This window comes from Xiphophorus couchianus, chromosome 22 (genome assembly GCF_001444195.1).
Source record: "Xiphophorus couchianus chromosome 22, X_couchianus-1.0, whole genome shotgun sequence".
Classification (NCBI taxonomy): domain Eukaryota; kingdom Metazoa; phylum Chordata; class Actinopteri; order Cyprinodontiformes; family Poeciliidae; genus Xiphophorus; species Xiphophorus couchianus.
Window position 1 is genome coordinate 9,266,260 of NC_040249.1, and position 10,933 is coordinate 9,277,192.

Here is a 10,933-nt window from a genome sequence, read left to right on the forward strand (position 1 = left end):
TACAGTTATCTAGTATGTAGAGAAAATCATTCTTGGATGGTCAAGAAAAACATTTTGTTATAGAGTCAATTTATTTCTCTAACTTGTAAATCTTGTAACTAGAAATGTTAGATGCAAGCAATAAAGTTTGGAAGATTGAAAAAATAGACTTTAGTTGTGCTGTGGGCCCAATAAAATTCTGTGCCGCCTTTGCTGGTGAATATAAGACTATTTTCTGTTCCAAATGTGACGGATCCTGAGGTCTTTGGCTGTGATTAATTAAACCTATATTTTCATTGGAACAACTGAGATGCTAAATATAAGAAGAGTCAAAGAGAGCTTTTTTTTTTCTAATAATCCGTCTGTGGACTGTCTCTGCATGTCAGAATCTGTCTTTTTAGCTGGCTGTTATTCTGTGAAGATCTGAAAGTTCGTTAAGTCTGTTAAGGTCAAAGTGTATGCGACATTGTTTGGTTGTTCCTTTCCACAGTAACTTGCTGTGACAGCTGGGACCTGTTATGCAGAGGCTACTACATTAAACAGAACTCATCCTGCAGATCTAAGACGCACTATGCACAAACAACGACTTCCTAATCCGTGCGCATGCTTGCAGCGAGCTGCAATTAGGATCTGGTTTTAGCACAACCTCAAGGCAGGAAATTAAAGCTTTTGTGAAATTATTATTTGTCTAGTATAGATTGCAAATTGTAGGCGAAAAAAAAATCATTATGAACCAAATTCGTCTCTGCACTTTACTGGCTTCCCTTAAAGATAATGTTCATTCCACTTGGGTTTCACGCCGCCTCTTTGTCCTCCTCCACGTCTGTCCTCCTGCTGCTCTCCTTCCTTTTAGGGATCTCCGTCTGTTTCAGAGTCGAGGCTGAACCTAATCATTACTCTGCTGCTCTTAACGTTTGACTGTGGAAACAAAATCTCACTGCAGTTTCTGCACAACAACAGTCCAAAAACAGATTTCTATGACAATCAGCCAGACCACATTTTTGTCGGCCCTTCTCTTTTGTTAAAGCGCAGTTCGTTCGAGTTAGAGTTTTGTGTGGACGTTAAGACTTGTTCTAAATGATCAATTCAGTAAAGATTGTTAATAAACTTTAGTCCCAGACAACAAGTCTGAGTCGATTCTTGAGGTTTTAAAGCACACTCGCATCTCAGGTGTTTGTTTTTATGACTTAAGCTGGTTGGAATGCCCTTCTCTGGCTGCGTTTTATTTTTATGTTGTATTTCTGATATGCTCAGATGCTATCCACCTGTTGAAATTTATTCTAGATATTCCTAATATTTCCTATTCTTACAGGATGTTTCTTCTAAATAGTCAACTCAGTTCTTAATCAAGTTTACCCTTCCAGGTAAGTCAACATTGTCAAAGGTTTGTCTGATTTTAATTTCAAAAATGAAATTGGGACTTATTTTATCTTAGAAGAATATGCACTCTTTAACCCTGTAACTCTAGAAATGCGTCATTTTTGATGCAATTTCTCATGAGACCTTCATTTCTGTTTTCCTCAAAACCTGATTTTTCTAGGAAATGTGCCGCTAAATATATTTTGCACATTCTTTATATAGATTCAAAATCCTGTTCAGTTATGCCATGTGTTTGCACAATGCAGACATCTACTGTGAAAGCCTAACGTATCAAATACAATACAAAAAGGGGGAAGTTGATCAGAAAAAGGTCAATGTTTCAAGAAAACATTGATTTGTTTCAAATCATCCAACAAACACATTCAAAAATCTAGAATTGTCCGCATTTTCTTTTCTTACATCAGGCTTCAAAATGTCAGTCCGAAGCTAGAAGAACACTGACTACCATTTTGACTCTTGGGTTCAGCAGTTTTCTCTCAAAGGAGACGCATACAGTAAAATAAGCAGACGGAGAAGCTGATTACACACTCCGACACAGCTACCGTCTGACACTTACTCTTGTTTGCTGGACCTGAAATGCTTCAGGCTTTAACATTTAGCTGCAGGTTGTAGGAAAAAAAAAAAAAAAGATCCAGAAAATGATGACCCCAATGATGAGATGTGGAAACCAGTAAAGGCATGCATGGCGTTAGCACGGCTTCAAAAAGAGGGAAGCACAACCGTCTCCAAGGTGAAAAAGTTTCATACAAGTTTCGAATGCTTATTTTATAAAGTTTCCACTAAAGTTTGTCAAACAAATTTTCACTTCACCTTAAAAAATAAATAGTTATGCTCTTGTTTTTTTTTTTGTCTGTCATCTTAAACACTTTGTGATTAAATCAAGCATTCTCACCCTTTTCTCCCGAGATCTCCATCTGCCTTGTTAACTCGTCCATCCCATCTTATCTAGTGAGATGGTGACAGAAGAAGCAGAAGAAGAGAGAGAGAAAAAAACACCATTGGCCACCGTCATGCATATTCTGTTAGTCTTTAAATGTGGAAAATAAGATTTCAGCAACTGCTTGATGAAGAAGACGTGTTGTGCTCGAATGAAAGGGGGTGTAAGAACTCAAAGCTGCTTGTTTACAGCAATCAATTGAAATTTCATCCAGCCCAAAACTGGAAAATGTCCCCCCACATCAGTCGCATGACCATATTTTAAAGACCGCAGTGAATGCCTCTGCGGCTCCTTTTATTTGGACATTGGCCTCTAGCGGTATTAACTGAGGCAGGCCCAGAGACACTCCCCTCCGTGAAGAAAACTTTTCCTGCCATGCACACCTCTCATGTGAAGGCTGAAAACCACATTAGACCCACGATGGATCATATACGGAGTACTTTTGTGTCTTTGGAAACTAAAACGACAAAGAAACAAAAGGAGCTGAGGCGGATCAGAGCACAGTTCTCAAAAGACCATCCTCTGGCCACACCCTGGCAGATAAGAACGTTTCACTGCTGCTGGTATATTCCTGTTTGGGGCATGTGATGCTGAAATCATACCAAGGTCGTAGTCACTGTTATAAACATCTAGAAACATACATTTTCTCATCTGTTCTGAAAGCAAAGATAAAAACTAACACACACACATCATAAATTAAATGCTATTAGCATCCTATTAAGGTTTCTATAAACTCATCCCCCCTTTTTATAGCATGTAACTGATCTGGGCAGCAATTATTAAGGGTTGATGTCTAAAGCCACAGCTTGGACAGGTCCTCTGGAATATATTTAGAAGGATGTGAATAGCACAGCAAAAGGGGGTGTTCTGTAACTGAAAAACGATCCCCAAAAAACCTCCCTGGTGGATTTAACAAACAAGCCGAGAAGTACTTCTCAGGAGGAAGCCAAAGGGAAGATAAAGTTATTCCAGTCTGTAAAACTAACGACAGCCCGTCACCAAAACTCCCAGAGCGCAGTCATTAGAGATGCAAGCGAGGCCAGGTGCAAGAAGAAAATATATAGATATATACCCGCACATCCAACATAAATAGGCTTTAAACAATGAAGGGAAAAAAAGTTTTTTTTTTTTTTTAAAAAAGAGAGAAAAACTTCCAACTTCAGTGTTATTCTCCATACCTTCAAGCAATCTCCTTGTAGCAGTCGGGTTCCTCTCAGGACGCAGCGACTTATCCTGTGGAAGAACAATGCGTCAGTGTGGAGCTGACGCGCAGAGCGTGCGGGGATGTTCCCCCAAACTCCCTTCGCTTCTTTTGTGCCTTTTCGCTCAACTTTCCCAGGCGAGTCAAAACACAGATTTGGGCTCCGGTCCCAGCCGCGCCCATCGGAGCTGCAGCTTGGCAGGCAGGTGTGGCAGACGGCACAGGAAACTGAATATATAAAAAAAGAAAAAATAGAGCCTGAGGGGGGGGACAGAGAAGCAATTAAGTTGTTATATTCTCAGCTCCTACAGATACAGATTGTCGACTAGGGGGGGAAAGAAAGGAGATAAACTCCTCCTCTTCTCGCTACTGCTTCACTGCTGTGGTCACCAGTTTAGAAACGGGCAAACATTTGGGTGGAGGTGGTAAAAAAAGAGAGAGAGGGGAAAAAAGTTAGATTTGGAAGTTGTGATTTTTTTCTCTCTCTCTCTCTCTTTTTCTGTGTTTTTCTGACCAGAAAAGGAGGGGGCTGTCCCAGGTTGTGCTGTTCTGCAGTGGGCAGTAAATCCATCCCGCTGCAGCTGCAACACATCTGGCCCCCGTATTGAAATAAGAAACTCAACTTTTGCTCCATATGGCTTCAGACAGTAGGTATAGCTGAGTGTTTTTCCAACATGCGAAGTCAGTTGGAGGGTAAAAATCAGCACTCAGATGTGAGTGGCTTGGTACGTATCAACCTTCATTGTGTTTTCACTGGACTTTGTTTTCTAGTAAAACCTCTGACACCTTCACAGACCAGTTGTATGTTTTGAGAGGATCTCTTAGTTCAGCACTTATACCAATGCTTTCCACGGTCAAGAGCAGAAAAAGTTGTTTGGTTCTGGCAGAGGGGACTTGGCAAGGTTTCCATGGGTGCAACCCTCGCAGCTCAACCCACAAATGCATTCTCCTGAAAATTTTTTAAAAGGAAATAAACAAGTTCTCCAAATACAAGTACAAATACAATACAAGAAAAACCGTATTGTTTTACTTTTTGTGGTAAATTTACTATTAAATCTCTAGACAAATGTCAAAGAAATGCAAAAAATGTTGTTCTCCATAGTGATTTTTTGTGTGTGCGTGTTTTTTTTTTGTTTTTTTTTTAAGAATATTGTGTCCTTCTGCTTTCACCACTTTTTTTTTTAGTTAAAAAGGGAACTGAATAATTCCTCATACTCCCCCTTTTTTAGATACAAGATTTATTTCTGAGAAACTTGACTCAGTAGCTGAGACTTGGCATTTCACATGTTTGTCCCCCCCCATAATTTCTCTTTCCATAACGGCTGAGGTTAAAAAACAATACTCGGGCAATAATCTTTTTAAACAATCGTCACTTTTCAGAGGGTTTTTCAAATTAAATTGGTTCATCAATTGACTTCTGGAGAAAAGTGTTTGCACTTGTTTTTTCTTTATGGTGTCTGAGTAAAAAAGGCAGAGTACAAATGCCTGCCACACTTTTCAGATTTCTTCTTCTTTTTTTGCTGAAAATTCAGTTTCCTTTCACTTCACAATTATTTTCTACTTTGTGTCGCTCTGTCACATAAAGTTCCAGTAAACCACATGGAAGTCTGTGGTTGTAACGTAGTAAAATTCAGAGGGCGTTAATTCTTTTACAAGCTATTGTCACTTCAAGTGAAAGTTCTTCATTTTTGCAGCTTTTGCAGGGACTGTCTTCCTGTTTGCACTTGTGTGAGAGAGGTTTGATACTTTTCATGTGACAATTATGATACTCACGATGCACATTCCCAAATGAGAGGACACAAGGCCTGTTTTTAACTCTGTAATCAGAATGTGCATTCCCAATCTGCTAATTTACATTCATGCCGTTTGGCACCAAATTAGATGCTTTATTCCTCCAGTGGCAGCCACAGACTTCCACAGGTTCCCTTCAACCACCACACCCAAGCGAAGAAATCCACCCACCAGGCATGACTCACAGCCAGTAAGACTCTAATCTGCTCCAATGAGTGAAAACAAATGGCCCCACGGAGAGGAGCTGCCCCGCTCACATCCATGTGTGAGCTTGGACAATTCAATGTCTTTAGCAGAAAGCAACAAATTCCAGGATGGTGGGAAAAAAGGAAAAAAGCAGGGCTGACTAAACAGCGATGCCTCTTTTCAGATACACTCCTTTTTGTGTGAAAGACCTGCAGGATACTGCTTTGGTACTTTTGCAGAGCGGGACGGCAGCATTTTCCAGAGGTTCAACAAAAGACCTAAGCATGGAAAATACACTATAATGTGACATTATTCACTGCTACACAAGTGGTAGAGAAAAAAAAGCCTCTGTATTACGTGGACTTGGTATCCATACTGATTTTGATAGGAATGTTTATACTATCATTCATTTACAATGTTAGAAAGAAACTGTTGCTCAAATTATTTAAAGCCTGTCTTATGTAGTTGACAAAGAAACAAAACAAACAAAAAAAAAAGAAGATAATTTTATGGTCACATTAATCTTGGAGGGTTTTGGATATCTAAAGAGATAATGATTGGGTCTGCTCTGAGCTGAACTTTTAAACCACTCAACTGTGATAATAAAAAAAAACAAAAAACATTCCAGTGCAGCACCTGACACTTGGCTCAGAGAACATGCAGGCACATTCTGGAGAGAGGAGCTTATCTGTCTTGATACAAAACCGTCGCTTTATCTGACAAGAAAAACTTAAATATGCTGTTGCTCAGTTCAGAGGACTGTCTTTGATGTTTGCATCTAATATAACTTAACACATTTAAAGGGCTGATCATTATATCCTAGAGTGATGCAACCTATGGATATTAAAAGGCTGAAAAGTCAGTAAATTATATTTAGCATTACGGCACAGTTTTTAAGGAGATTAGTGTTTTTTAAAAGTACTTTTTGAGAACAAATGAGCATGTCTCTTGAAACCATATATGGAAAAAGACTTTTGACTGCGGATGGACTGTTGTTGTACGCAGAATATTAATTGTTTTCTGCCTAATAAAAGGCTCTTAATTGATGCAAACAGTTTGAAACCTCCAGTTTGTTTTTCAAGCCCTTTCATGACAGTTAACATATTGTACTTTGGTTTGAAGTGAAAACAACCAATAGATTTATTAAATGTCAAACAACAATAATAATTTACTTTTGATGGCTTCTTATTATACAATGATCTAAAGAGATTAAGCAACAAAAAAAAGAGCACCCATGCTTTCTTAGTAGATTTAAAAATATGTAAAAGAAGTACAAGTTTGAACACATTCTATACTCATTAAACCAGATTAACCTTTATTTATTTTGATCAAAAAGGAGGGTCTGTATGTATTCAGATACCACAACAGTTATGAAGATTAATGTAAGACAACTGTTTCAAAACAACCGTTGGACCAAATTTAAAGCACATTTCAACAGCAGACCTCTCAGACAAGACAAGGAAACATGAAGTAAACAGCTATTTGTGGAGGAGCTCCCTGCTGACAGGAACTTCATTTATTTCATTAATGACGCCTGTCGTTTTTTTTATCAGTGGCATGTCAACATGTCTGCTGTGAGAAAAAAATATCCATTACAGCAAACTTCATATAGCCTAAAATGTTTCCGGTTCTCTGCATCTGTGTGTTTCTCAAGGTGAAAACACCTGGTGCTGTCAGGTAACTTTGCTGTATCTGTATGAGAAAGTGTTAACGGATGAGTCACGTCAAATTACAGGGAGATCTTAAGAAGACAATGTAGCACATTGACTGGAAATCAAAGTAACCCAAAACACAAAACAGATTTTCAGCAAAACAAAAACTGAGTGGGATCTAAAAAAAAAAAAAAAATGAGCCACAAAAACTGGATCTTTTATTCTCCAACATTATGTTTAACGTAAAGGTAGTTTCCTAACACTAAGCTACATAAACATTAACAAGAGTTAATAGCTTGTGCAAACATATGTTCTTAATAAGTAGCCATTTGTGTGTTTGTTGAAAGATTTGGCTCACTGGGTGTTTCACATAGCCTCTAGAATCTATAAACTCATACCAGTTGATTCATGTATCTCACTGGAGAGCAACCAAAGTTTTTTTTATCTCTACTGTGAATGACAAAAGAAAGAGAGCACACTCTAGAGCCTTGACTAACGCATAGTAATTATTTCCAACCCTCAGCCCTGCAAGATTCATCCATATAAAATGTAAGAAAAAAAATCCCATTTCTTCAGGGTGTGTAATATCACTTTTCCAAGGACTGAGAATCAAGTCCGGGCAGCCTCTTATTTAACATTATTATGCTCCTCGTGGCAACAGACAGAGTTTCATGTGCAAGTGTGGAAAGACTTCTGAATTACATTTGGGAGTTTATAAATAGGTCTGTTAAAGGACGTGAATCAGCAAATGAGAACAAAGTGACTCAGACCCAGCAACAAGATGAACATGGACCAGACGCGTCCGAAAGCCCAGATAAATCACTTTTACTCAGAGCTCAGCGTAACCGTCAGAGTTCCTCTGTTTATCCCTCAAGAACGGCTCTGTTTAACACTGACCTCATATTTAAACAAAAGCCACTGGGGCATTCTGTAATTTTACTGCCCTTAATGAAGATGTAATGGAGGAACCACTTGTATTTTTTGTGTGTGTGTTTATAAGCCTTTACTCATACTAATACACTTTTTTATTACTCAAATCCCACATATCTTAATTTAGATCTTTATTGACATTAGAAGAAAATGTCAGTTTTATTAACTTTTGAACTTTTAGACTAATTACATTGATAGCACCATTTTATTTTGTATCTAAACATAAGTTTAGTTTATACAAAGAAATATAGTCAAAATAAAAATTCAAAGGATATCTCCGTAGTATGCTATAATTAAAATACTATAATTATAATATTATTTTTTTAATTATAGTGTTTATAATAGCATTATTATGAATAATACTATCATTATTTTATAAATACTATAATTAAAAAATATAGTGTTTATGTCTTTTGTTAGTCTTTGAAGTAACAGACAACTTTCCAGGTATCTTAAAAGGGGGTAATGTTTTCCTAAGGGGTGTACACTTTTTAAATTAAAAAAGAGCAGCAAAGGAGGCATGAGGCTGCACAGTGCAGTTGGTAGAGCTGTTGCCTTGCAGCGAGAAGGTCCTGGGTTCGATTCCCGGCCCGGGAATGCATGGAGTTGTGCATGTGTGGGTTCTCTCCGGGTACTCCGGCTTCCTCCCACAGTCCAAAAACAAATTGGTCTCTCTAAATTCTCCAATCCTAAATTCTCCCTAGGTCTGAGTGTGTGCATGTTTGTCTCTGTGTTGCCCTGCGACAGACTGGCGACCTGTCCAGGGTGAACCCCGCCTCTCGCCCCAAACGTTAGCTGGAGATAGGCACCAGCACCCCTCCCGACCCCACCAGGGACAAGGGAGTTAGAAAATTGATGAATGGGTGGAAAGGAGGCATGGAAAAATTGTGATATTACAATACATTATAGTGGTACCTGTTTTATTTTCTTTTTGTTTAATTTACATTTTATTTATCTTCTGTAACCTGTTTGTTTGCTTATATGTTTAGCTATCTACATTTTAACCACCTACTTATGAAAATAATTGCTGTTCTTCTGTGTGCTTTGTTTTACTGTGGTTTTTGTTTTGCCATGTTTTGTCATTTATTGGTTTGTGTTTATTCTTCGAATTAGTTTCAAGTATGACTTGAATGTCTATATATGGTGCTTATTGTTGTGTTAAAATCATAAATAAATCATAATTTTAAAAAAACTTAGGGGCCTAAATATTATGGCACTGCACCTGACTGAAAAAGTCAGTAAAGCAGAACAAGACAAGCTCTAATAATCATTTTTGAGTGGTTTTGGTTTAAAATGTGATCTGAAGCTGAAACAAAACAGAGATTAGAGGCCAAAACGCCCTAAAACGTCATATAGGTTAGTTTGGCTTCTGGGAGGTAACAAATAACACAAAGGCAGCAGCGACTTAACGCAGTACAAGTGAGAAATGGTTAGGTTTACATGTAAACACAACAAATGTCTCAGAAAACCCGCGAACACATGTAATTTTTTAGGCACTTCTAAGATATAGAATAAACTGCAACTCCCAGGATGCTGTTCGGCTGACCGTAATCAAATTCTGTCCAATCAACTTACGTTGAAGGCAGTATGCCGCAAAAATACGGAAAGACAGAGTCGTCTTCGGTGGGTGTTCAAAAGAAAGTGCTATTTTTGAACAAAAAGACTTTATATATAAAAGCTTCAATTCGCAAACTTAATGTTGCAAACGCAGCTGACTTGTACTGCATTGGCGAAAGAGTTCACATGAGTCAAAGTGATTTTAACTAATGGAGATCACACCGAAAGTAGCCAAACTATCATGTGGGTCTCCATCACCTTGTTCAGTCGAGTCAAGCCCCTCTGAGTTTAAAGAAGAGAAGGTGAGTGTTGTTGACTTTTATTAAATGCATCACTTCACCCTTGACTCAACTTGGAATCAAACAAACAAGTTTTCAGTCTCTTAAAGTTTGAAAGAAATAATTAATTAATTGTAGGTGTGTTTTTCTGGATAAATATGAAAAATAATAATAGTTAAAAAATATTTGTTTTCCATGTCTGTCTGTCTGTCTATCTATCTATCTATCACCTTCACTCATTTGTTTGTCCATCTATTCATCCATTTAGTCTCCATGTCTGAGGAAATTCTTTGACATTTTGTACAAAACACATGCTGTTATCCATGCTCGCATATGATCATTTACCTGTATCGTTTGGTGTGATTCCCACTGTCAATCCCCAGCTTCATTCCGGGCTGAGTGCCTCTCTAAGGGAAAGGCTGAAGAGAACACGGCGCTCCTTCATCTCCCCCCTTTCTGTGGCCAAGCGCCTTTGTGTTGACAGTGAGGAGGAGGAAGATGCCCCACCTGCTCCAGCAGGCTCCCAGGAGACTATTACTGTCCACACTATGGACGCAAACAGGACTGAAGTGAAGCTGGGCAGTGAGAGGTTGCCCTCACTTGCTCCCCAACCATCACACATGTCCTCAGGAGATTTAGCTCTACAGCTGAGGAAGGAAGTAAAGGAGAAAACAGAGACACTGCGTCGTCTCAAGATGGTGAAAATGTACAGAAGCAAGGTATCAGTAGAGTCATCAAATATCTTTAACCAGGTTTATCACTTAGACTGAAAAAGGCAATATTTGTGTGTGTGTGTGTGTCTTCCTCCTCAGAATGATTTGACGCAGCTCCAAACGTTGATTGACAAGTGGCGCAGTTGTGCTCAGGCTGCTCTGTATGAGCTCCAGTCAGAGTTCCCTATAGACGGAAGGAAGGCCGACCTGTCCGAGCTCATTGACCTCTTTGGTCTGGATGATAGCATTCTGTGCTTTGACCGTCCAGAGGGAGACTTCACTACATAATGCCAGAAGAAGTATCTTAAGTCCATCAAGGACCACAGAAA

General features: G+C 38.7%; 2 protein-coding genes across 4 annotated transcripts in view; one reads left to right on the forward strand and one right to left on the reverse strand.

Moving 5' to 3' along the window:
* The window catches only part of col17a1b (collagen, type XVII, alpha 1b), a 26,558-nt gene extending 22,707 nt beyond the window's left edge, over nt 1-3,851 (reverse strand). For 2 of the 3 annotated variants that reach the window (XM_028006495.1, XM_028006494.1), the window contains exons 1-2: nt 3,475-3,851; nt 2,252-2,304 (exon numbers count right to left, since the gene is read on the reverse strand). In XM_028006495.1, the coding sequence (XP_027862296.1) occupies nt 2,252-2,294 (43 nt within the window). In that variant the 5' untranslated portion in view covers nt 2,295-2,304; nt 3,475-3,851. The remainder of the gene's footprint in view (nt 1-2,251; nt 2,305-3,474) is intronic. The other variant, XM_028006496.1, reaches the window with a different exon arrangement.
* Nucleotides 3,852-9,628: 5,777 nt separating this feature from the next.
* Nucleotides 9,629-10,931, forward strand: sfr1 (SWI5-dependent homologous recombination repair protein 1). The gene is made up of 3 exons (XM_028006661.1): nt 9,629-9,915; nt 10,275-10,610; nt 10,704-10,931. The coding sequence occupies exons 1-3, from the start codon at nt 9,823-9,825 to the stop codon at nt 10,890-10,892; spliced, it is 618 nt and encodes a 205-aa protein (XP_027862462.1). The 5' UTR covers nt 9,629-9,822; the 3' UTR covers nt 10,893-10,931.
* The last annotated feature ends 2 nt before the right edge of the window (nt 10,932-10,933 follow it).